Below are 26,284 nucleotides of genomic sequence, written 5' to 3'. Positions count from 1 at the left end.
GATCGGAGCTGGAGTTGTTTATGTAAAAGGGTAACAGCCTTGAAATTCACAGATCCACAGCTCTGAGCCTCCCCATCCCTGGCCTCCAGCCTCCAGCCCAGGCAATCTGGCTCAGAAGGAGCTGGTACCTTTGATGCTCCAATCTTGTTTACAGCTGCGGGCAGAGAATTACTCGCTTTGCTTGGATACTGTCTCTCCACCCCCTTGTAATTCGAAGTAGTAATCAGAATCTAAATACAATCACCGTGGCCCACTCTTCCATTACTGCTTTGACAGGGGCAGAGTGTGTGTGTGTGTGTGTGTGTGTGTGTGTGTGTGTGTGTGTGTGTGTGTGTCTGTGTGTGTGTGTCTGTGTGTGTGTGTGTTGGGGGTGGGTGGGGGAAACAAAATCTGAAATCCAAGTCTTAAATCAGCTCGGTGGTTTGCAGCCTACCCACACCCAGACTCCTCACTGCATGCTTAATGTATTCCCTGGTGATTCTGGGCATTAATTAGTTGTTTAATAGGAGTATGACTAAAAATGTAAAAGAAGGATTAGGAGCGTGAAACGTATGTCCAGCTCCTTCCACACACTCGAGGAGAGAATGAAAATCATTCTGTATCTTCTATTTCTCCAGGAGCCATTTGCATTTCTCACCAGCTGCTCACTTCAGCTGCACTAGCCCTGGGTAAAGCAAGGACCCAAAAGCTCCGTTGACTGAGGCTGCCGGGGCTGGGGTTAAACCAGGCCCCCGGCAGGCGAAACTCCAGACAGAAGTGGGGGTGGGTGGATGAGGGAAACGTGAGCTTTCTTGGAGTCCCTGCCTGCTAGCGCTGGTTACAAACCTCTGAATTCTGCAAAAGGGGAGAGTTGCATGCATCCATTTGTGCGTCTCTGCTGCTCAGCTACTTTTCCTTTTCCTGGGTCTCTGGAGGATGTCTGAACCTTCCTGTCTTTGATTTTCACATTCTTTCAAATTTTCTAGACGATTTCCCATCCTTGCCACCAGCTAAAGGCTAGGCCCTTCTGCTACAAGCATCGCTTAACCTCTGCAAAAATGAAACGATGAGGGGGTCATATTTAACCCATTGCTCAGGAAGGTGGGGGAAGTACCCCCAAACATTATGAGAGATAAAAAGTATTGTTCTTAGACTAGCTTTTTCTGTATGCTGTGATTGGACTGGGGGGAGGGGGGACGGGGCGGGGGAAAGAGAGGGAAGAACTTGTTGAAGGCATTTGATTTTTTAAAAATCTAAAACAGTAGAATTTTTTTACAAAAATCTCAAGGACAGAGAGGAAATTAAAAGTAAAAACATCACGTGAGTATTATCCCCCCCCCACCCCCACAACACTGTCTTGGGTTTCCACTGTGTAAAAGGAGAAAGTTTGACTTTCCGTGGATATTATTTGGAGGTTAGCAATGGCTTAAAATGTAGATGTCTCATCCGTTTTCTTCGTGGCTGAAGAGGAGAGGTCTTTCCATAAAACAAGTCCATCTGTCGACTGTTAACTATTTCCAAGAGAAGGGATTTAGCACTCAAAACAAATTGAGCAAGTTTGTTTGCCTGTTTTTACTGCTAACTCAAATGAATTCAAAACACGGAGTAATTCAAGAAAACACAGAACACGTTGCCGACGGTCCCCAACTGTAGAGTAAAGCTCAGAATCTATGTGGCGACCCTGCTCAATGCCTGGCTTTTTACATCTGTTTCGAACAGGTCTTCCAACAGGACATCGCATGTGCCTAAAATGGCATGAATTGGTGTCTTGATTTAGGAAGAGCAATACAACTTTTAGATGGAACTTTGATCTCGACTGGGGATCAAAAAGAAGAGTTCTTTAATGGCGGGCCTGATGGAGGTTTGCACCTACAAAGGAATGCCTAGTGGTTGGAGAACCCAGACCCAAGAGCTAAGTCCCACACTTTAAAAAAAAAAAAAAAAAACATACATTCACAGGACGCCCTTGAGATTGAAAGAACTTTTTCCCAGATGCCTGGCAGAAGCCTACGCACCTGGTCCTTCAGGCAAATCGTATTTATAGTCCTTCTACCCAAAGGCAAGTCGGAGCCCAAAGATCCTGCCCGCTACCAAAATACACCCTGCTTGCTCCAATCCAAGGAAACGGAATATCGGGGTTCAGAAACAGGGCACCCCGATCGGGTGAGAATGGCCCTCCACTCTCCCCGCAATCTTCGCTTGGCGGAGCAACTGTGAATTCGAAGGAAGCTGCTCCCCGTCCACCACCCCTTCCCCCCACCCCCATCCCGTGCAATTTAACACCACCGCCGTCGTCAGGAACCTTAACCTCGTCATTTTAAAAAATGAGATCCCCGTGACCCGGGGTGAACTTGTGGAGCGTAGGTACAGCGGAGGAAATTCTAGCCTCAGCTCTGAGCCACGGCCAGGCGATCCCACCGAGAACACTGGTCGGAGAGTGGCGTCGCCTACCTGCGCCCAGACGCTCCACTCCGAGCGCTCCTGGTCCACCCGCCTAGACTCCAGGCGCGGTGTCCTGGCCACGCTGGACCGAGCGTCCCGGCTTCCTTCCACTACCAACCTGACTCCTGGGTTTTCTTCTCCCCCACTCCATCACCCCATTTTGTTTTCTTCTTTTTGTCTCCAATGTCTCTCAATCATCCTCTCTTCCTCCCATCCACCCAACCTCCACTCTGGCCCTCAAATGTCTCCTACTTTCTTCTTCCACTACAGTCCCTCATGTCTGTGACCTTTTCTCCTCCACCCCGTAGGCCCGAGAGGAGTTCACAGGCGCGCATGCACACACGCACTCACACGCACATACACACTCCACACACGTCTCGCTCCAAACCAACCCCTGCACACTATCCTTTGTTCCATCTCCTGGGCCACTTTCCCTGCCCCTTCCTCCCCAGCCGTCCTGATTTGCCCCCCTTAGAGCAGGTTTCTGCCCCCTCCTATCCCAAGAAGCTCTGATTTATTAGGGCTCCCGCTCTGGCCCAGATTCCTTTTTTCCCCCCTTCTCTCCTGCCTGCCAGCAGGGTCGGCTGTGGTGTAAGCTCCCTGCCCTGCGCCCTCTCCCTGTCTCTCTCGCCGATCTTTTCTCGGGGCTTGCGCGAATCCCCAGCCCCGCTGCCTGGACAGCTCGGCTCGCCCAGGGCTGCCCGGCCCTGCCTCGCCTCGCGTCGCCCCTGCGCACTGGCCCCGAGCGAGCGCGCGGTGTTGGCTCCTCCATCGCCCGCCGCGCAGCCCCGCGCGCCCGCCCCGCGCGCCACTGTGCAGTGGAGTTTGGTGGAATCTCTGCTGACGTCACGTCACTCCCCACACAGAGTCGGAGCCCGAGGAAAAGAGAGAGAGAGCGAGAGAGAAGAGAGAGAGAGAGAGAGAGAGAGAGAGAGAGAGAGAGAGAGAGAGAGAGAGAGAGAGAGAGAGAGAGAGAGAGAAGAGGGAGGGCGATGAGAGGGAGGGAGTGGAGAGAGATTGCAAGACTCAGCGTGAAACCTGCAGAGGAGGAGCAGAAAGAAACAGCCTGCGATCGCTGGGTTTTTCGAGGCTAGCCCCCCTCCTCCCTGCGCTCTCGTGGACTTTCTCCGATTTCGGCACCCTTGGGAGCCCTACAGTCCTCTCCGATCCGGCTTTCGGGGCGCAGGCAGTGCAGCCCGAGCCCCAGCTTGCTGCAAATCGCGCCTGGAAGCGGTGGGACGCGAGAACGGACAGCAGCTCGTTTTTTTTTTCCTCCCCCCGGTAGCTGGTAAGTGGAGGCCGTCTCTCCCGCAGGGATGTGAGATAATGCGAGTCTGGAAATTTGTTCCACTTTGGAGAATCTTCACAGTAGGTGATTTGTGGCTCTCCGGGCTGCGTTTCCTTCTCTCCCTCCCCCCCTCTTTCCTTCCCCCCCCCCTCCCGCCACCTCCCGCACCCAACCCCCCCCCCCCCGGAGGTAACGCAGTTGGCAAACAGACCTTGCAAAGCTCTGTTTCTTGCGTTCCCCCGCCGCAGAAACTAACAATCTACGGGGCGCTGAAGTGGAACGCTAGACCAGGGCTGGCATTTAAAACGAGGTATCTTCCCTGAAATCTCGATGCCAACGGCCCAGGGACAAATCACCCCGCCGAGGATTAGCATTCTCAAGATAAAGAGCTCTGTACAAAGTTTCGGCTGCTGGAAGATTAGCCCCTTTCCCATTATTTCCATTGGAGAAAGAAATTCCATCTTTAACGGGCAGTTAGTGACCTCTCAGGCCCAAGCGAATTACCTGGGGACCCAGGCCTAGGTGCCAAGTCCGCACAATTACTTTGGATTATCAATCCTTTAATAAATTGATCACCAGACAGCTCCAATCTTACACTTGAGGAGATAAATTTTAAATGAATGCAGGAAGAGAACTGTTTTCCAACTGGCAGCTAAGCGAGGGGAAGGAGGAAGGGGATGATGGTAAACCTGAGAATAAGTTTTTTATATTCCAATTTATCCTCTTTACTTTCTCTAAGGAATTGAGCTATTGTGGTTGTGATATTCTTACTTTCTTTTCTGTGTGAGTTATGTCTTATTAAAGTAAACTTAAATAGAAAAAACTTAGACTGTAACAATAGAAATTCATACATGCTAAAATATTTTTATGAAAAATAATCTGGGGGAGAATTCTTTTCATTGCTTCTAAACCATTCATCACAACTAAAGATGTTCCTGTTGCATGAATATTAATATCAGTTCAGAGAAAATCCATCTAAAATTCAAATACCAACCATGGCAGACACAAAGCATGTAAGCAAAATAAACTGAGAATTTTGTTGGTATCGCATAAAATAAGTATATAACTCCAATAATCAAACTTTTCTGAAAAAAATAAATTTTCACTGACTATGAGATGTTTTAGTTTACTTCTCAAAAAATGATAAATTATTCCAGCTCTTTGTCCTTAAAGTTGATCATATTTGTCTTTAAATACTACTAAGCTATGGATATTAGTTTGAAAAGGTTTGCACATGGTAAAATGCAAACTGTATTAAAGCCGTTTTTTTAATTTCCTTAAATGATCACCCACTGCAAATTAATTTACTGGCTAATCACACCAATTTAGCTCATTTAAAGCATATGTTCTTATGCTGTTTATTTTTAAACTTTCCATTAATTATTCTGTTACAGGGTAACAAGATAAATGGAAAGAAAGGGAGAAATGTGGGAGCTTTTGCAATTACTAGAAGTATGGTTTCTTCTTGTGGTGTCAGTCCTCAGAGATTATGTCTAAGCAAACTTTTATTTCTTGGGGCTTGCCTGTCTATCTTACCAATGTGCCTTTTCTGTGTACACTAATTGCTGTGCTGTGCTTTTTTTCCCCCTGCATGGCCACAAAATAAAACATAAGTTGGCCAAAACAGGATTCCAATCAGAATATATATGAACTTTAAGGGGGGGGGACAATAACTAGCCATCAGGAAATGTTCCACATCTCAATTTGTGAGATAAGCTTTCAGAGCTATTCCCAAAGTCTGGCAGCAAAATTTGCCACACAAGATTTGTTTTGACAGGGCAAGTTTAAGAATTAGCAAGCAGGTATTGGAGGTCTCTTTGTGTGTGTGTGTGTGTGTGTGTGTGTGTGTGTGTGTGTGTGTGTGTGTGTTACCAACTTATTTAGGCTGAATCCATCTGATTGATCTGGATATTATAAAAAGCATAAAAGTCAGACCTTGGGGCTCATCGTGCTGCAAAATGAATTCCAAAGTCACAATGACATGTAGGAGTGAGCTAAGGAACACGCCTTGACCCTTCTTTGGTCTGTACAGGAAGCCCTCAAGATCTTGAAGATTTGTTTTCTATGGCTTTGTTTGGTCTTCGATGTTGGAGCATAGGGTAGGGGCAGAATGTGTTATAATTGACTGAGTTTACACCAGACGATCGGATCTTTCTCTCATGAATAGCTCATTTCTTTAAAAAGTAAAACAAAATAAAATAAAAAATATAAACTATTTGCAGTTACCATCTGCAATGCTGGAGCTACCCACTAATAATGCAGCCAGTTCAGACATATAAAAAAAAAGATTATCGAAATGATGATGACATGCAAATTTCCCCTGAAATTATCATAAGTAAACATTTGAAGTCTGGACTAATAAAATCCCATCTGTGTTACTTCATATCGAGTTAGTAGAAAGCTGTGATAATGAATTTTGTAATATCTCACGAACAGACATCTCAATCAGGGACTAATCCTGTGATTTTACGGCAGAATCACTAAATCTGGGGCCGCCAAACTGCTACTTCTGGGCCCACGGGCCCACAAGGATCGGCAGAGTCCCCCGCTTGGCGCTCGCTAGCTGGGGAGAGAACCTCCAGTCGATCTCCACCCCGGGGACCCCCCCCCCATCCTCACCCCCACCCCTGCACCGCACTGGGCAGCCCCTCCTGTGGCCTGCGACCTTGGCCCAGAGACCCCTGGGGGCCGACTCTCCCAAGGAGAGGTTGAAGAGCACGAAAACGGGACTCAGGCCAGAACTAGGCCCCTAGTGCCCAGCCCCGCCTCTACCCCCTCCAACCAGCCCCAGTATTGCCGGCTTCCACCCCAGCCTGGGACTCCAGGGGAAGCAGGGCAGGGGGTGGAGGTGGGGGGGGGGGGGCATCCGATCACCGGCATCCCCTTGTTAGCCAGAACCAAAAGACTGGGGAGGCGGGATCGAAGAGGCCTGGGGAGCCCTGGACCTTCTTTCTTTTCTTGTCTCCGTTTTATTAACTCACTCTTTCGGGCCCCTACTGTCCCGCCACCCACCTTTCCTGCTTTCCCTGTGGCAAAAAGGCGGGTGGGTATGCATTAAAAGCTTGTCTGTCTGCTGTCTGCGCTGTGGTTGGAAATTAAAAAAAAAAAAAATTAGCTTGCCTGGGAGAGGAAAAGAAATAACTCGAGGAGGAGTTTTCCCCAGTACTCTTCCTTGGCGCTTGGCGGGTAGTAAACCCTTTTAAGAATGCTTGTTCTGCTCTCCACTGTTTCCCTGAGTCCTCCCCGTCTCAACGCTGAGATCTTAAATCATACTTTAGGGTAAATAAATGGCTGGATGAGTATCTCCAGGGGAAAAAAAATGTGGCTAAATATGGAAAAAGTGGCTCCCGATGAGGCCCGAAGTCAAACTCGCTCCTGGATCACCCAGGCCCCCCCAAAAAAGGAAAAACAAAATCCTTTCTTTTCAGAAAACCGAAGAAATCTTGCTGTGTGTGACACGAGAAAGTTGGCAAATATTTACCGAGTTCCAATTAATGGACATTGTGCCGAATGGTGTCCTTCTCAAACAGAAAGATCCACTTCACCCATCACCAAATTGTGTGTATATGCTTAAGGCATATAGAACACGGATCCTTTGGAAAGTAGATGTGGCGGCCTCCCCAGAGCCCGGCTGTTTTCTCGGCCTCCATCCCCTGTCTGGACCCATCTGCTGCAGTTCTTGAGATGGATCACCTGCTGGTATACAGCCAGAGGTCCTGGATGCGAGGCTAGGTTGGGCCTGGAGCTGGGGCAGCCCTACTGCTGTCAGGCCCTAAACGCGCGCCTGCAGCCGGGTACCTAGTAGGCGCAGAACAGCTAGACTTGAAGTTCACCTCGGCACAAGTAGTCTGCGACTTGTGCGTCCGCGGGACGGCTGCCGTTGATCACAGACGCTACTCTTGTATTTTTCAGATAACGGGGAATGGAGACCAACTGTCGCAAACTAGTGTCGGCGTGTGTGCAACTAGGTAAGAGCCTGTTTCTCCTACTGGGGTCACTGCATGGGAGACGGCGCCACGTGAGGGCCGCGAAAAGGCAAACGCTCCGGGGCGAGGCCCCAGCCATCGGCGCTTTTCCGAGAGGCCAGCTAGGCAGGAAGGACATTGGAACTACGTCAAGTGCATCCTCTCCCCTTCTGGGGAGGTCGGGGAGCAGTGGATCAGGAGGAGGCTGGGCACAGAGTGCCTAAGGCCGGGACACACACCTCTCCCCGCTGCAGCAGCGCGGGCAGCCAGAGAGGCGCGGAGAAAGTTCTCCACCCGGCGCTAGTTTGCAGATGATCCGGGGGATGGCATGCGTGGGGCTCTTTCCTCTAATCGAGTCTTCGCTCTCTGTCCCTCTTTCTCGTACCCACCCGGGCCCTCGCCCCTGTCCTGGGGCTCCTTTCGGCCCTTGGAGTTGGGCATCGCTTTGCGCCGCACGGGGGCGAGGGGCGCGCGCGCGCGCGGCCCAGGGCTGCAGCCGGCGGCGGTACCACGTTTCTTCTCCAAAGACTCCGAAATCAAAAAGATCGAGTCCACAGCTTCTCCAGGGAGCCGGAAAGAGGCCGCCCGCCGCAGGCTGTGCCCACGGCCGCCTCCCCGGCGCTCAGGGTAAGGCCGGGAGAGTAGCGCAGGCCGCGGCGCGCTAGGCGCCCGCCTCCGCGACTCGGAGCCTAGGCTGAAACTCCGGCCGGCGGTGCCGCCAAAGCCCCAACTTTCTGCGGCGGCTTGAACTTAAGACTTTGGCCCCAGGGTAAAACGCGCAACAGCCGTTCCCGGGACGTTAATTCCTTTTCCCCGTTTCTAGTACACTCCTGAGACCCAACACCTCTCTGGATCTGCTCTCTCTCACTCCCTGTGGTCTGATCTCTTCTGCAAGCCGCAGCCTACCTCGGCGCCTCGAGCTGGCGTGGAAAAGTGGTCCAACAGCGACCTCTGTCGCTAGCCAAGTCCCACTGCGCGCAATGCCGCCAGGGCCCACCGGGTGGGCCTCTGGGGCTCTGCCACCGCCCCACCTAGGCTGGTTGGGTGCGGAGCCGACCGGGCCAGGCGGGCACTAAACACTTGTTGGCGGCGAAGGTTCGCCCCGGCGGGTCGGGGTTCTGAACACTGCCCCTGCGGAGTCTGGGACAGAGATGGCGTGTGCAGTCGCCGAGGGTGGAGGAGAGTGTGAATGCATGCACCTGCTTTCTGTTGTGCTGATTGCCAGGCCTGGGCTTTTGGTGATGTCATGGCTTGATTGGCTGTGTGCATCTTAGACGAGTCTGTAGGCTGGTGGCGTCGTGAAATTCACGTCTCCCATCCACTGCGCCGGCCTCTGCGGAATGGAAACTTGTATTTGAGATTGGGAGGTGGGTGGAGGGTTTGTTGTTGGTGTTGGTGTTCTGTGTGGTGTTTGCAAGCGGAGAAAAACTCCCAAATTTACCGTTTCCCATACGTTCTCCGACTTTTCCCTGCTCCGAAATAAATAAGTGTCTAGCCTTAGGAGGTTGTTGACCTTTGATAGTGTGAGAAGATAAAGACTCCCCCCTCCCCCCCGCCCTCCGGCCCTAACCTCCTCCTTCCGGATTAAAGTGTAAGGACAGAACGTAATATGTGGAGACCTGGGAGATTTGGGACATTGGCCAAGTAAACAAACCAAATTACTCAGAAGAAAACAAAGACTCTCCATTTAGGCTTCTCCACGTATCTGAGAGATGGGGGGCATGGTAGGGGGGTAGTGGATTATTTGTTAAAAATCAAATGTCTAAAGCGAGCCGGAGATTCACAACCTGCCCCTTACACCATTATTGCTAGTGGTCCTTCTGGGCCAGTTAAACGCTCACTTGTCTGGGATTAACCCCATGGGGTTAAATGAGAGCAATGCAGAGATAATGTCGAGTGATTTCTGTCATTAAGATTGTGTTAAATTCTTCTTCTGTTTGATAATCGGTCGTAAAAATAAATTATTAGACCGGAGAATGTTTGAGATATGGTTAAATATCAAGAGCAGCGATGACTCCCGGGGAAAAATGCTTTGTGTAAGTTCAGGCCCGGCTCTAGCCAGCCCAGAAGAGGTTCAGAGTCGTCCTTTCGCTCGGAGCGGGCGGGCCGGACAGGGCGGACGCGTGTCAGTGTGCACGGAGCGGGAGAGAATCGATCTGATTCCTCCTCCTCCTCCTCCTCTTCCTCCTTCTCCACCCCCTTCCCACCCTCTCATCTACCCAAGTTTCCTTGACCCAAGGGATGGTTTCTGAAAAGCAGGAGTCCAAGAAAGGAGAGAAAGCCTCGGAGACTAAAATCGAGGCATGGGCGCCGGGGGGGAGGGGGGTCCTCTTTGGATAATTAGCAAGGGAAAAAATAAATAAAATTCGAAGTAATGAACGATTGGATTATTTTCATACGCGTAAAAGACTATTTCCTTACCTTGCCAATAGGTCTGTTTTCTACCTTTTGGATCGAAGAGAAACAATTACTGCCCAAACATGTTTCATGTCACTAATTAAGAAGAGGCATGCGGTGGGAAGAAATGGTGAAAATGTTGGTTTTATTGGCTTTTAGGGAACAGGCAGACCAAAAAAATAATAACAATAGTTGTCATACACGAGTAAGTAAAAATAGAGCTTCACTAAAAGAAGGTGGTTAGAATAAATAACTGTAGCCATTCTACGGATATTTGATGAATATATAGACTCTTGGCCAAGCCTGCTTTTTAAAACAAAAGCAATAATGCATTGCATTTTTTTAGCATTTCTTTTACTTCAAAAAATGTGTATAATGAAATGTGCTTTTGTTTTAAGAGCTCTGATTTTGTATTGGTGGCCTATCCTCTCTCCACAAATAAACACAAGTCCTCCTTACAGGCTAGATAGGTGACCTCTGAGAGGTCACAGCCCCGCACCCCTTTCCAGCTGTTGGCCCCTTCCCCTCGATTAACCTTGATAGGACCTCAAGACCAGTCGAAACTCACCAATTTTTAGGGAAAGTGTGGGTGACTGACAAACCCTAAAGTAGACTGTTTGAGAGGGTTCAGAGGGATCGCTGGGCACCTGGAATGGGGTAAAAGGTGTGAAGGCAAGTTAAACAGTTAGGCCCTCTCCTCCCATCTGCCCCCCCACCCCAAAACAGGTGCAGACTCCCCATTGAATCACAGAGCCCAGGTTGACTTTCTTCTTTCGGGTATCTCCCATGGAGCATTTTGAGGAACTCCTTAAATGGTCTCCACCTTCAGGAAAGAGCCAGACTGACCTTTTCCTATCAGTCCTAGGTACGGTCTCTAGAAGCGAGGCTCCAATCCGGCGAGGCCCGAACACCTGGCTTTGCCTTGTCACGTAGGGCTGGTACTTCGCCCAGCCTCCCCCCAGCGGTGCCATTAATTTTTAAATAGCTTTACCAGGGGCTGTTGAACTGAACGTGGTCCGTCGGGACCCAAGTCTAACTGTGTCCAGATCCCTGTGGACATTCCTAATGGTGACCCAAGCCTTTCTCACAGGGCGCCGACAGTTCAGTCGCAACCTCCTTCCCAGCATGCGGGTTAACTCTGGCCTTCTCGTGGCCACTCGCTCACTCTGCGATCGTCCATTCGTTCAGCCAATGTCTGCCAAGCTCATGTTACTTAGACTCCTAGTGTACCCCGCACACACAAGCCAAAAACCCAGTTTTCTGTCGCCTGTATGAGGTGACATTAATACTAACAAAGAAACCAGAGAGATGCGGTGATCTACAGCAAAATGCACAACACAAATCGTTGATGCGACCTATGGGCGACCGAAGTCCCTTGAGAAAGAAAGTGGAAGAGGGCTCTCACGGTGTTTCCAAGGCCAGGGACAGGTGCTTGTCAAAGAAAGAGGCTTGAGGCTTCCAGAAAGAGAAGGGAGGAAAAAAAGCCAGAATACATCAGGAGAGCTGGGTAGTGAACGGAGGTTTCCATTTTCTTTTCTCTCAGCCGATACCACCACCACCATCAAATCAGTGGCTTATTTGCAGAAGCTGCCTCTCTGCTTTGTGGTGGGTTTTGGGTTTGGGTTTTGGGTTTGCTTTTTTATTTTTCTTCTATCGGGGAGTGGGTATTGTGTCCGTTCTCCAAAGGTAGACAGTCCCTGAGGATCCTTGGTAAAGAAATCTATACAGGTCCGGTCCCTTCTCCAAGACTCTGCTCACACTCCAAGTTTCTCCAGGCTGCTTGGGCTTCCACTCCGCACCGCCCGCTGTTAATCTATGCAGCAGTTGTTAGAGGAACCCGGGGGGAAAAGGAAATGTATAACGAAAGCTTATTCGTGAGCAGGAATATACTAATGGAACAATCTGATGTCCTCTTAATCCTATGTAAAAAGCTTTGTCGTCTTCCTAATATTGACTGAATGGGTAATTAATGGCTCTTCATCTAGGCGAATACCCTGTAATCCAAGATAGGCAAAAGACAACAAGCCCAAGGTAAAAGACAAAAGGCCCAACTGCAAGCGCAGGTTCCTCCCCAGGGTATCCAATTGGGAAAGTTTCCTCTCAGAAAAGAAAAAGACAGGAACAGGACAACACACCTACCGTATCAGGCCCAGACTTAACCACAACACCTGAGCACCCGGTTCAATTCTCCACTATTTAGTCTCTTCCCTTCCAGTCTTGCTTTTGGCATTTCTTTCTTCTACAGCCATTAGGATCCCCCCACCCTTAATTAAACCCCAACCTTTCATTTAGGGAAGTGATCAATACACACAAGGTCCCCAAAAGGTTAGTACTGCATCAAGCTCCTTTCTAATCTAGGAGATTTCTTTCTTTCTTCTTTCCTTCCATCCTTCCTCCCTCCCTTCTTCCTTCTCTATTCCTTTCTCTCTCTTTCCTTTCTCTCTCTCCCCTTCCTTCCTTTCTTTTCTTTCTCTTCCTTCCTTCCTTTCTCTTCCTTCCTTTCTTTCTTTTTTCCTTCCTTCCTTTCTTTTTTCCTTCCTTCCTTTCTTTTTTCCTTCCTTCCTTTCTTTTTTCCTTCCTTCCTTCCTTCCTTCCTTCCTTTCTTTCTTTCTTTCTTTCTTTCTTTCTTTCTTTCTTTCTTTCTTTCTTTCTTTCTTTCTTTCTTTCTTTCTTTCTTTCTTATCTCTCTTCCTTGCCAGAGCTAGGGTTTCAGTGCTGTACCTTAGCCTTTTCTGCTCACGGCTGGCATTGTACTTACTACTTAAACTATGCCTACACTTTCAGATTTTTGGTGGTGGTTTTTGGTTTCCTGGCTAGGCTGGCTTCTAACCTCGATCCTCAGATTTCAGCCTCCTGAGTAGCTAAGATGATAGGCTTGAGCCACAGGCATCCAACTTATGGAGCTATTTCTTTTAAAACTCAATGCATAAAGTCTGTGAAGACTAAGTTGCAAAGAGAAGGAAGAAATGAATGGAGAGAGCATCTGCAAAGGTGTATACATGTGTTAGAGAACAACGGAGAGTAATTGAATCAACTTCTTTGTGTGGATTTGACACGAAGAGTGCCCAAGATTCTCCTAGCATGTTTCTAACAGGCTGACATTTTAATTTAAACCTTTAGAAGTAATTTATTACTTGGGTTACTACAATGAGGTGGGTTCCTTTTTTTGTTGTCAGCTGACAGCTTTTAAAATATTATTTCACTAGGGAAATAAAAGCTTCATCTCAGATTATAGGTGGGTATTTTTGGATTTATGTGATTTATGGTCGCCATGACAACTAATGCTGAATGTTAGCTACCAGCATGTCTGGGAGAGAGAAAACAGAAAGAAGGTAGAGGGAGAGAAAGAAAGGAGAGATGAGCTGCAGAGAGGGAAAGAGAAAGAGAGAGGAGTGTTTCTATCTAATTGTCTCTTTTTTTAAAGTGGCTTTTTCTTCCTCTTCCCACTTCCTTCCTCCCAAATCTGAATGTCTAGGTTTAACCTCACAGTCATTCATTCCCTTCCCTCCTCTTCTTTCTTCTTCTTTCTTTATTTCCCCCTCATTTCCTCCCCACTTCTCTCTCTCTCCCCTACACTTCTAACACACATTTATATAATATCATTCTCTCCCTCCTTTTTAAACTTAGTGCCTTCAAATCCTCACTTTCCAGACATTAACTAAACACCTAGTTGACCCATAATGTTCCTATCCAAATGGGTGAAGAAAACATCACTGGCATGTGAGCTTAGACATTTAGGTACTCTGTCCTCAATTCCCCTCTCTTCTCTCAAAGTGAGGTGGAGTTTACCCCCATTAGCATCTTCTAGGCTGCCACCCTTACTTCAGCAGCTTTTCGGCGTAAGTGTCATTTGGGTCTGCAGGGATGAAGAGAGGGTAAGCCTTGTATGCGAAATGACTTCTGATTCAAGAAAGAGTCGCGTCAGCAAGTCAGTGCCTATTCATTCCTTGTAGGGAATGGGGCAGGGGAGGTGGCGGGGAGGGAAATCGGTCACAACAAAGCTCTTGATTTTGGGGTCAGATTCACGGCAATGGGCAACAGGGCAACTTTTCAGCTTAGTTTGTGAAAAGCCTGGCTGTAGAAAGAGGAGAAAGAAAGGCCAATCTAAGGGCAAGGTGCAAGGTCTCCTTCTGACCTCTGGGCTTTATACCACCCACCCTCACACGCACTCACCACCCATCACGTGTCTGTGAGTTGAGTCAGGGCAGGCCTCGTCCTTGAGCTGGCCCCTGGCTGCCCAGCCCGGGGGGGGGGGGTCCCCCTTGGTGGCCTGACAGCTCTGAGAGACACAAGGACACAAGCCATCTTCTGGGTGAGTTGTGAGGAGAAAAGGCTTCTAGAATTTTCAGGATCTCTTGTTTGGGTCCTAGCCCATGCATACTTTTTGTAGCTCCCAAAAGTGACCACCCAACCCAGCTGTGCCCGGAGATGACCAGAAGGAGTTTGCGGGGAGGGAAGAGGTATAGAAAGGGAACACTAAATAGCGTGCAGTTAAATAAGACTTTAAGAATGGTAATTGGTGGCAAATAGGAGCTCAAAACATGCCTGACCCCGCAGGGCACATTTCTCTCCTGGAGGGTCCTTCTTTGAAAGAGTAAGCAAGAATAGCCAATTGAGATGACCGACCCCCGGATCTCCTAGACTCAAAAGCTCAAACTAGCCCTGGGCTTCCTGTTTCCCCTCTCCCCCCCCCCCCCCCAGGGAGACTTGTTCCTGAGAGCCAAGCTCATTCTTTTCTGGACTGAAACTTTCTGTGATGAAATCAGTCGTTTCCAATCAAGAATCCAATCGAGAATCCAATCTTCTGGCTTGCACCAATCCTGTAGTGTTGAACTTAGTAGTGCCTGCAACTTGAGTGTGCAATCCAGCTTCTTGCTGCTATATGCCTGCCAGTGCCCAGGTACAAGTCTTCTGCAGGTTAAATATTCGAATCTGTCCACTGCCAATGCCACCATGAAAGGATCATTGTAAAGGGAACATTTCTTAGTCTCCCACCACACCCCTCCTTTTTCCCCCCATGTAGATTTCATGTTGGAGTCAGTCCTGTTGGTCCGGGGGAAAAGTGTCACTCAATTGTGGCTGTTCAGAGTGTATAAAGTGATTAGGAGATTAGGAGAGGGTTGAGACTCCAACTAGAAAAATGCAAAGAAAATCCTCGCTTTAAGTCAATTATGTGGAAAGCTGGGACTCTGTGTGTGTGTGTGTGGTGTGTGTGTGTGTGTGTGTGTGTGTGTGTGTGTGTGTGTGTGTGTGTGTGTGTTTATGGGTATGCAGAGATCGATAAATATTCTCTTTATATTGAGATACTATCTCAATATATTCTGTATATTCTATATCTATATATTTTAGAAATATATGATAAAGCCGGACGCTGGTGGCTCATGCCTGTAATCCTAGCTACTCAGGAGGCTGAGATCTGAGGATCGCAGTTCAAAGCCAGCCAGGGCAGGGAAGTCTATGAGACTCTTATCTCCAATAAACCACTAGAAAAAAAAAAACTGGAAGTGACACTATGGCTCAAGCGGTAGAGCACTCACCTTGAGCTGAAGAGCACAAGGACAGCACCCAAGCCCAGAGTTCAAGCCCACAACCTACATAAAAAAAAATAAATATATGATAAATGTATATATATTATATTTGAGAAATAAAGCTTTAAGGAGCATGGAAAGATGGAGCTCACAGATACACTAAGATTTAAAAGATATATGCATATACATATACATATATTTATACATATCACATATGGGTGATAAGTAAGTTTTGTTTTTGCTCTAACCAGTATTCTAGATTATTATCTTTATTGTCTCTTGATTTCAGTAGACCCGGACAATTGAAGATTCTTGCTCTTTTTTAGGCTTCAGGACTACCAGCAAATCCCCAAGCATTTCCAACATGTCTTATACTTTGGCACTATGAGAAGCTGTCACTTACACCTGGGGTTTTCATCCACTTTGGTGGCTGGCTGGCTGAGGTCTTTCCTGTGTGTGTAGGTTTGACAGGATGAAAGTTCCATAGGAAAAGCAGAACCATCCAAGCTTAACAACAACAAAAGCTGCGTATATCATAAAAGACAGAGCTGAGAAATGTATATGGCTCTTCAGAGCATCTCAGGTTTTTTGGCAGGGGAAGAGGGGTGAGCATTTTGAAAAAATATCCACACTTCAAACATATCATTCCCTCCAAAACTAAAGTTTTGTGGGGGGGGTTGTTTTTTGTTTTTTTTGTTGTTTTTTTTTTCTTTTTCTTGCAGTTCTGGGATTTGAATCCTGAAACAAGGGAAAGAAAATGCTGTCTATAATGGAATTTTTTTCATTGTTTGATATGATGGAGTCTATTCATGAAGTGAAGTTTTAAGGGGAATGGTATCATAGGACTCATACTGAGGTTTAGAAGAAGAATCTGGAATATGATTAGTAAACACACTGGGCCAAAAAGAGCTGGATTCTTATTGACTTAGTTATAGGTCATCGGCTGGTAGTGCAATGGGAGAAAATATTTACTTTACACATATACTTTATGATCTTGGGGGAATTAGAGGAAATTCAATAAGAAAATGGCTAGAAACATTTAAAACCCTTATTTAAAAGACTTAAGCAAATTAGAGTCTTATCAGATTAAAAACCACTACAAATGTAAGAACATTGTCTTCAGTGGAATGCTGTGGGGTCTGAGAAGGAGATCTTCTGCCAAATCTCAGGGATAAAACACGTCATTTAAGCACCAGATAATGAGCAGAATGTAAATTAATTTCACCTTCTTTACCAACAGGCTGCTGGTATAATATGTATAATTTAGTGATAAGATTGCAGAACCTAATATAGCTAGAGGTAGAAGCTTCAGTTCATGCAGGCCTGTCACGTGGGGTTGTGTTGTCCCCGGAGCCGGTGAGTGTGTGTGTGTGTGTGTGTGTGTGTGTGTGTGTGTGTGTTGCAAGCGCATGGACTGGGGAGAAATGGAATAAAAGGTTAAAACCAGAGATGCTGATTGGAAGCTTACTATTGAAGCAAGATTCCCTAGTAGCTAAATGCTTCTTACAGTCAGATAATGGTGGTAGGAAGACTTTGAAATGATCCTCGCTTGCTTCGACTTCTCCCAGGTGTATTTAAAATGGGGGAGGAATTTTTATAGATATGATTGGACGCAGAGCAAAGGGGAGAGAAATTTTCTAACCATATTTGCGGTCAGCTTCTTCTGCTCAGTGCTAGACTGAGTAAGTTTTTCAATATGGTGAATAAGGATTCGGAGAGAATTTGTGGCTGAAGATACCTTATGGTGGTGCTGCAAATCATTGACAGTAACGTCAAACAAGTCCACATTCAAAGATGATAACACTAACTCCACAATAAAACAATTGTCAATGCAGAAACCTAGGAGAGATTACTTTGTGTTCTTCAACTGACCTAAGCAGAGGACAAAAGGACTTTTTTTTTGTCCTGTTACTTTCTAGAGCACTCCTCCGCTACAGTCCCAGCCATGCAAGAAGACTTTGCAAATTTATTTTGCATATATTGCCCTTAGTTCTTTAATTTCCTTGGAATAGAAAATTTCCCTGGGAATAATACTGTAAATAGTTGATTTCTACCACTACCCCAAGGTGATTTTATGTTGTTTCATATAAATGAAAAGGGCTTTGTGTGTCCTAGTTGAACGTGGTACATATCTAAACTTAGCGCACACTCTATATCTCTGCCTGTCTGTACTTTAAATCATTCCAGACAGTCTTGAGTTCCCTAGGAAAAGAAAATGACTGTTAAAAATTATCCTTGAAATTGGTTATTTGGCAACAACCTTAATTGTATGGAAATTCATTAAAGCATATTTTATATATAATTAGCTCAAGGTTGTTGATTCTACGGGCTCTATGGATTTAAATGTGATTGATAATAAAGTAAACAAGAGAGTCGAATTTAAAGCATGGCTCTCTCGGGTTAGGACGAGCTTAATACAGTGTACAAGGAATTTGAAAGATCTAGGATATGTGTCTTAATCAGCGTTAAGTAGAATGGATAAGCTTTCCGCGTTTTCAAAACGCTGGGTTAGGGTTTCTCCTCTATTGTGTGCTGCTTTCTGTCTAGGGACCAATAAGCATTACCAGGACGTGATTTGAGGCGACTTTTTATTCTTGTATAAATCCAGAGTGAACCACCAAACAGTTGTTCGTCTACAGCCAAAGTGATTTTCTTTTGACGGGTCCATTTTCTCCTCGATTTCTAATTTATTAGCCTGCCTTCCCCCCCACCCCCACCCCACCCCCAGGACCCTATCTCCTTTGCAATTAAAGTAAAGCTTCCTTAGATTAGCGCGGCATTCACCTGACAGACAGTTTGGGGGGTGGGAGGTAGGGGAGTGGAATTAAGCACGGAAAGGTGATTTGTGGAGGTTTTCATCATTTTGGAGTTCTAGGTAGAGTGTCTTTTTAGACGGAGCTGAGCGGGGCGGGGAGAGGGGAAGAGGGGGGAGTTCTCACTACAAATAGATGCCAGGAGACACAAAAGCAGGAGGGGGGGGGGCAAGGTGGCTTGTGGATCCTTCCAACTCTCCACTTTTCCTTCCAAGCTCCATTCCTCCATCCCCAGCACCTATCTTAACGCCAGATCGCCTGTGGCCGGGCAGGGGCAGAATTCTCCAAGAACTTGCCTGTAGAGACCGGGTGGGCGCAGCTAGGAATTAAGCCGGCCCCGCACCGCTGATAGGTGCAGACAGCACAAGGCCTTCCAGGGCGGCTCGGGGCCTCAGGATTGGTGTGGAGTCACGTCACTCCCAGCCGGGGGGAAGGGTCTAGGGAGGAGGAGGAGGAGAAGAAGGAGGAGGAGGAGGAGGAGGAGGCGGAGGCGGAGAGCGCCGGGGAGGGCAGCTGCAGCGTGACGTCTCAGCAGCAGGAAGCCCGCCTCTGGTTTTAAGATGTTAGGCCAACAGGGAAGCGCGGAGCCGCAGATCTGGTCGGACGCTGGCGGGGGTGCTCGGAGCTGAGCAGCGCTGGGGCCCGGCTCCGGCTCGACGGGCCCGCGGAGGGGGGTGGTGTGTGCATGCGCTCTGCCCGGGGGGTGTGCTCGGGGGGTCCCGCGCCGCTGCTGTGGCCCAGGCCTCCGCTGCGGGAGATCTAATATCAGCTACCTGTCCCTGTCACTCTTGACACTTCGCTGTCAGGGCTGCCGCGCGGGGGGCGGGCGGAGCGCGAGCGGAGTTAGCTTTCCTTATTGGAGAGGTATTTGGGGGAGGGAGGGAGGGACCGAGGGGGGTCTTGGCCCATTCTTGTTTCGCTTTGGATCTCCGAAGCCTGCTCCCCAAAGACGCTCGGAGCGGGTGCCCTCCCGCCCACACTCCCCCCCCCCCCTTCCATGTCTCCGATTGCTCGCCGCTGACACTCGGTTGTTGGACTTTTTTTTTTCTTCTCCCGCTTTGAGCCTTCCGGAGGAGACAGGGGGCGGCTTGGCTGCAGGACTTGGCGGGGGTGACGTCCCCAGGCTCTAGCCCCGATCGCCAGCGCAGGGGTGGGGAAGAGGGAAACTCCGCGCCTAGAGCGCAATCCAGGAACCGGCGGCGCGGTACACCCCCTTGGGGGGTCGCGGGGCGCGAGCCCAGGACTCGTAGCGCTGCTCACTCCCTCGTCCATGAACTGCATGAAAGGCCCGCTGCACTCGGAGCACCGTGCGGTCGGGACCAAGCTGCTGGCCGCCTCCTCGTCCGCCTCCTGTCACCATCCCCAGCCACTAGCCATGGCTTCGGTCTTGGCTCCCGGTCAGCCCCGCTCCCTGGACTCCTCCAAGCACAGGCTAGAGGTGCACACCATCTCCGACACCTCCAGCCCAGAGACCACAGGTAAGGCGCCTCGCCGCCCCGCGGACACCTCCCAAACCGCCCGGCACAGCCAGGTCCCTGGATCTCAGCGCCCTCCCCATCCCGCCCCGAGGAAATCGCCCCTCTTAGGGAGGAAGGGGGGGGGAGTGCGGTGGGGGGGGGGAGTGCGGTGGGGGAGTGGTCGTCCCGCTGGATCTCTGCAGAACTTCCGGGAGCCGGGATTCTGAAGACCCGGTCTTTACACTCTACCTTCTCTAACCTGGCTCGTGGGGCGCGAATGTCCCGTGCAATCCCCCCCACACACCCACTCCTAACCTGGCCTCCTTTCTGTGTCCTGGGTCACCAAAGTTCCACCTCTTGATTCAAGGGCGTTGGGAGGCCACCCCCCCCCCCACTCTTGCTCGCCTCTGAAGGAAGGCGCTCCCCTGGTTAGGAAAGGATTTTCTGAAACCACTCCAAAATGCTGCTCTGCGAGAGGTTCCCTTACCCAGACCCTCCCTCCTACTTTACCCCCCTTCCCCCCCCAAAAAAAAAGAGCTGGCGAACTTGAGTGCCTAATCGAATCCCAGAGTCTACTTCTCCGAGCCTTTCCCAAACCGCATGGAAATCGGAGATTTCTCCGGGGGGGGTGTGGAATACGTGGGGGGGAGTCTGTAAAACGCGCGCGCGCGCGCGTCCCCAGAGACTTTGGTATGTCTGCGCACAGAGGCGGAGAAATCCACTTTGAAAGCGCGGGCTATTAAAAAAAAAAGATCGTGCCGCCTCCATGAGATAAACATGTAAATAAAACGCGCGGGCGCTGCGCGGGGGAGGGGAGGAGATGGGGCGCACACACCCACACTTTCATCTGCACACCCCACCGACCCAGGGCTCCCTTGGCCACGTCCGAGCCGCCGGCCGGCGGGCCGCGCACCGCACCGTTCCGCACCGCCTCGGCCGCCGTCGGGTCCAGGGGGAAGATGCGAGTTGCAGGTGGGCCCTCTGAGCCAAGTCTTTGTGTGTTTCGTTTTCAGAGAAAGATAAGAGCCAGCAGGGAAAGAATGAAGACGTGGGCGCCGAAGACCCCTCCAAGAAGAAACGCCAACGGCGACAGCGGACTCATTTTACCAGCCAGCAGCTGCAGGAGCTAGAAGCCACTTTTCAAAGGAACCGCTACCCCGACATGTCCACGCGCGAAGAAATCGCCGTGTGGACCAATCTCACGGAAGCCCGAGTCCGGGTAGGAGCCAGGAACCGAGTTTAGGGGAGAGGGTTGCGGGCATGGTGGAGCTGCAGGCCCGGTAGATGTGCGGGGCAGGGAGCGGGGGAAATGGAGGTGGTGGCTCGGGCCCCCTGCAAGGCGCGGGCGGGGAGCCGCTTGGCTCCGGCGCCAGGCTTCCGAGCAGCGAGGGTAACAAGGTAACAGCTCCCCCTTCCGAGGCCGAGCTGCCCCAGCCAGGCACTGGCGCCCGGAGCCGCACCCGCTCTCTGCCCGCCATCCTGCGCCTACCCAAGCTGGGCCGCGTGGGCATTCCTCTCCAAAGGGCATTGTGTTCCCGGCTTACAGTCGCCAGACGAGCACTAATAAAATCCCTCCCGGCCAAAAGCGGCAAACAGGCTCCAACCTGTGCTCCTTTAACAAGGAAAACCCGCCCGAGACAAGCAAGGGTGGGCCCTCACTAAACAGCGTTCCCTCCCCGCCTGGCCCAGCCTCTCCTCTCTGGGCCTCGGTCGCACACCTTACAAGGCCTTTTTTTTGGGGGGGGGGTTGACCGCTCTGATCTCTCTCAAACCCTATCCTCCCCTAGTTCTGTAATTTCCGCGAGCAAACTACGATTCTGCTAGCTCTCTTAGAAAGAAAAAAAAAGGGGGGGGGGGACTTTTCAATTTGGTTTATTTATCTTCTCTCAGGAGTTGAACTCTTTGAAGATTGATTCACCCCTCCACTTAATTATAATCATAGTTTTGTTTTTTTTTAAAAAGAGAGCTTACCTTAGCTTTGTAGCAAATCTGCACTTTATGGATTGGCAACAAAAAAAAAGGAGAGATTAAATAAAATCAACCAATAGCAACATCCTGGTTTAGGCTGGTCGATGGAAATTTCCAAAATTGTTAGGATTTCTGGAAGCAGAAAACAGAACTAAGCAGCATCCAGAGGCCTTTTTGGTTTTGGTTTTGGTTCATGTATTCTGTATAGAAAAATAAAAATCTTCTGGTTAAAGAATGAAAAATAAAGAGACCCTTGAATAATAATAATAACAACGAAATAAAAACCCAGAGGCGCTCCCACCGTAAAGGGAAGGAAATTCTGGGTGGCACTTGTGCGGGCTACGCTAGTAGATAAAAGAGCCCGGCTGGAGTTGGAAATGGTTTTACTTTAACCGCTCGGGGCCCGAGCGTTCGGGCAGGGACCTCGTGGTTTTGCGCAAGGTCAGCCTTTCATTCGCTTTAGAGCGTCTGGGAACGGGCCTTGCACGTACTCCTGTCGCCTGGGCAAAGTTTAGAACGCTTAGGGTGGAAATGGCAAGTCATTAAAATGAAAAGGCCATTTGTGGTTCTCTGGACTCTTTGGGAAAAGCCTCTCCACTCCACTGGCTTTTTCTGCAGCCCTCCCAGGTCCAGGGCAGCGCGGTGCACGTTTCTCTCTCCCCCTGGTTCTTTGGGTCAGCCAAGTGGAAGGGAGGGAGGCGTGCTTTTTATAGCAGACGGGTGCAGAGGACGGAGGATAAAAAGGAAATTGAGAATGGAAGGGGGGGAAAAAGGAAGAAAAAAAAAGGCGGATTAGGCGGCTGGGCCCGCCGGAGATGTGTAATGTGAAACATCACTGGTGTCTGCTTAGGGACGTGGAGCCAGGCCTTGCTCCAATACACAAAAGCCGCCGTCTGGGGCGACCAGCAGGCCCGATGTGGATTGGGAGAGGGGTTGCGGCGGGGCCACGGGACGCAGATGGGGTCTGGCCTGCCTAGGCAATCACCGGAGAAACCAAATTATCCCACTGGGCCGGGCCAGGCCTTAGGTGAGCAGAGAGAGCTAGGAGGCTCTGAGGGTAGGAAGTGGAGGGAATGGGCTATAGATTCTCCAACTTTTACGCGCCCAGCTCGTGGGATTTAACCCGGAGATTTTTTATTTGGTTGTTTTTTTTTTTCTAAGCGTAGAAGAATGCGGTGTCCAGGCCCCGGTTTCAGGACCGCGTTGGCGGGGATGGGGTGGTGGTGGGAATGTGTGGAGGACGGCGGCGGAGGAGCTAGGGAGGAGGGAGGAGCTGCGGCAGGGAGCGCAGGCCCTCAGGTGCCCTCCCAGGCCCTGGTCCTCGTCGCCGGGTTTGTGGCTTTGGAATGGAAGCAAGATTGCCAGGTCGGGGAACGGTTGGGGGCAAAGCTGACTGATCCTGGTTTCTTGTAGACGAAGTGTTCTGGGATCCGGGGGAAGGGCCTGGGTTAGCGATCCAGCCGCCCGCAGGCCACTGGGCGTCGGACTAGGGATTGTGACCCAGCCTTGAGCCCAGGATCGCCCGAGCGGAGCGGACTGCATAACCCAGGACAGGCCTCGGTAGCTTAGCGGTGTGGGCTGCGGAGACTCACCACCCTGAAGACGCAGACAGACGCGCGTGCGCGGCTGGGGGGCGGAAGGGGGGGTGGGCTCCGATGCTTTGATCGATCGTGATTTTACTAATCTGTTCTGTGGCCTCTGTTTGTTCCCTTGCCCCCCCCCCCACACTCCCCCTCCTTTCCGGTCCCCTCATCCTCAGGTTTGGTTTAAGAACCGCCGGGCTAAATGGAGAAAGCGAGAGCGCAACCAGCAGGCCGAGCTATGCAAGAATGGCTTTGGGCCACAATTCAACGGGCTCATGCAGCCCTACGACGACATGTACCCCGGCTACTCCTACAACAACTGGGCTGCCAAGGGCCTCACGTCGGCCTCGCTGTCCACCAAGAGCTTCCCCTTCTTCAACTCTATGAACGTCAACCCCCTGTCGTCGCAGAGTATGTTCTCCCCGCCCAATTCCATCTCGTCCATGAGTATGTCGTCCAGCATGGTGCCCTCGGCGGTGACGGGCGTCCCGGGCTCCAGTCTCAATAGCCTGAATAACTTGAACAACCTGAGCAGCCCATCGCTGAATTCCGCCGTGCCGACGCCCGCCTGTCCTTACGCGCCGCCGACTCCGCCGTACGTTTATAGGGACACGTGTAACTCGAGCCTGGCCAGCCTGAGACTGAAAGCCAAGCAGCATTCTAGCTTTGGCTATGCCAGCGTGCAGAACCCGGCGTCCAACCTGAGCGCTTGCCAGTACGCCGTGGACCGGCCGGTGTGAGCCTAAGCCGCGCGCGCGTGCGCGCTGCGCCGGGAGCCTAGGACTGTGCCGAAGGGGCAGCTCCGCCCTTGAAAAGACTTGGGAGAAGGTCGTGCGCACTAAAGAAAGGCAGAGGAAAAGAGGATAGAGGAGGGGGGGGAAGGAAACCACTGATTTCAAGAGAGAGAGAGAAAGAGAGAGGGAAAGAGAGAGAGGGAAAGAGAGTTCCTTTGATTTCAAAGGAATGGTCTCCATGTCTGACATCTTTCACTCAAAAGTATTTCTTTCCAACACTTGCAAGGACATGTTACACCAACAAAACGTTTGACTGGATATGACATTTTAACATTACTATAAGCTTGTTATTTTTTAAGTTTAGCCTTGTTAACATTAAAATGACTGAAAGGATGTATATATATGGAAATGTCAAATTAATTTTATAAAAGCAGTTGTTAGTAATATCACAACAGTGTTTTTAAAGGTTAGGCTTTAAAATAAAGCATGTTATACAGAAGCGATTAGGTTTTTTTCGCTTGCGAGCAAGGGAATGTATATACTAAATGCCACACTGTATGTTTCTAACCTATTATTATTATAAAAATGTGTGAATATCAGTTTTAGAATAGTTTCTCTGGTGGATGCAATGATGTTTCTGAAACTGCTATGTACAACCTACCCTGTGTATAACATTTCGTACAATATTATTGTTTTACTTTTCAGCAAATATGAAAAAAATATGTGTTTTATTTCATGGGAGTAAAATATACTGCATACAAATTGGTCTGGATTCTTTCTCCTCCCTCTGTTGTCACCTAGCCAGGGAGTCTTATTTACTGGCCCCCTAAACAAAACCAGTCTCCCCTGGTTCCCTGCTAAACTTGTAAGGTATCAGTATTTATTTAAATTTGGTAGAAATAAATGATAACCATTCATTCATCAGAAACTAAAAAATAAAGTGGGGGGGGGGACACTCCTACAGTGGAGGAGAAAGACTTCAAAGGCTGGCCTTGTATCTCAGATTTTTTTTTTTTGCTTAAACCCAGAAGATTCCATTAGTACTAGCAAATAATGAAACAGAGAGAGAGAGAGGAAGAAGAAGGTTGAAAGAAATGTAGAAGTACACCAATTTGCAATGACTCTGGTTTACTCCATTAGAGGAGAGAGCCACACCTCCAGTAAAGTGTTCTGGAGAAATCTGTGCGAGTGTCCACATGTCCAGTTTATATACATTCCTTTTTAGGAGGAATACATCTCTAATAAATTCACAAGGAAAAATCCTCCAGTTCAAAATATTTAGGCCTCGGCGTTTATCTTTAAGGCTTAAGTAGAGAGATCCTTCATGCTATATTGCATTACTATTTCTAAATCCTTTGGAGACATTAAAAGAAACAAAGACCATTTCTAATAACTACAAGCCTCCAGCTTTTTTTTTTTTCCGTTTCAAAGAGCCCAGAGGTTGAGAGGTTAGAGTAAAGTTTCCTGAGTCTTGTCCAGCAATATGTAGTTGAGGTAAAGGTCAGGATCCCCGTGTTTTGTTTTAAATAATATTGACCCATTAATTCTAAACCTGCTTGTTCCTGAAATTATACAGGATTATAGTTTGCAAACTGCGGGACAATGAAGCAAATCAAGATGAATTACAGCCCTGGCCCTCCCTCCAATCCTTTGACGTCTAATCAGGAATCAGGTCCCTGTGAGTGTTTAAAAGTACTTGAAGCACACGATCCACCTTCATCAGCTCTTTTCAGCTTCTTTTTTTAAAAAAAAATGTGAAAGTTGATTTCATAACGAATAGTAGCAAAATAGGACTGGTTCCCAAAGAGTTCATCACCAGGGTTGAGATGGATTTAGAGTGGAGGAGGGTGAGTGCGAAGTCTTTTGTTATTCTTGTCACCTCCCTCCTCCCCTTTCCCAGTACGCTAGGACAAACAGCAAGCCTGAGATCCGAAAGTGAAAAGTAGCCGCAGTCGAGAAAAACCTGTGTTTTTGCACTTAGATGGCTTTTGTCTGAAATTTTAACCTAGGAGCGTTTGGAGCTCAGACACTGAGTCTTTGTTCTGCAAGGAGTTGTTGCTGCTGCTTACAGAGGACGCAGATCAAAATACCCCGACTTAAGACCAGTGCCCAACGCAATTTAACTTTCTT

General features: G+C 49.1%; 1 protein-coding gene across 2 annotated transcripts; it reads left to right on the top strand.

The window, feature by feature from the left end:
* The first annotated feature begins 3,185 nt into the window (after positions 1 to 3,185).
* On the top strand, positions 3,186 to 24,943 carry Pitx2 (paired like homeodomain 2). 2 transcript variants are annotated; one of them, XM_070022465.1, is made up of 4 exons: positions 3,186 to 3,709; positions 7,622 to 7,677; positions 20,883 to 21,088; positions 23,597 to 24,940. In XM_070022465.1, exons 2-4 carry the CDS (start codon positions 7,632 to 7,634, stop codon positions 24,158 to 24,160), a joined length of 816 nt encoding a protein of 271 aa, XP_069878566.1. In that variant the 5' UTR covers positions 3,186 to 3,709; positions 7,622 to 7,631; the 3' UTR covers positions 24,161 to 24,940. The 2 variants fall into 2 exon arrangements, with proteins under 2 accessions (XP_069878566.1, XP_069878565.1); XM_070022464.1 differs by lacking the exons at positions 3,186 to 3,709; positions 7,622 to 7,677 and adding an exon at positions 19,281 to 19,890 and having other exon boundaries at positions 23,597 to 24,943.
* Positions 24,944 to 26,284: the final 1,341 nt, after the last annotated feature.

The sequence above is a fragment of the Dipodomys merriami genome, unplaced genomic scaffold, assembly GCF_024711535.1.
Source record: "Dipodomys merriami isolate MVZ:Mamm:240054 unplaced genomic scaffold, mDipMer1.0.p SCAF_15, whole genome shotgun sequence".
Lineage (NCBI taxonomy): Eukaryota > Metazoa > Chordata > Mammalia > Rodentia > Heteromyidae > Dipodomys > Dipodomys merriami.
Note: the sequence above shows the minus strand (reverse complement) of the source record. Positions and strands in the feature narration are given on the sequence as shown.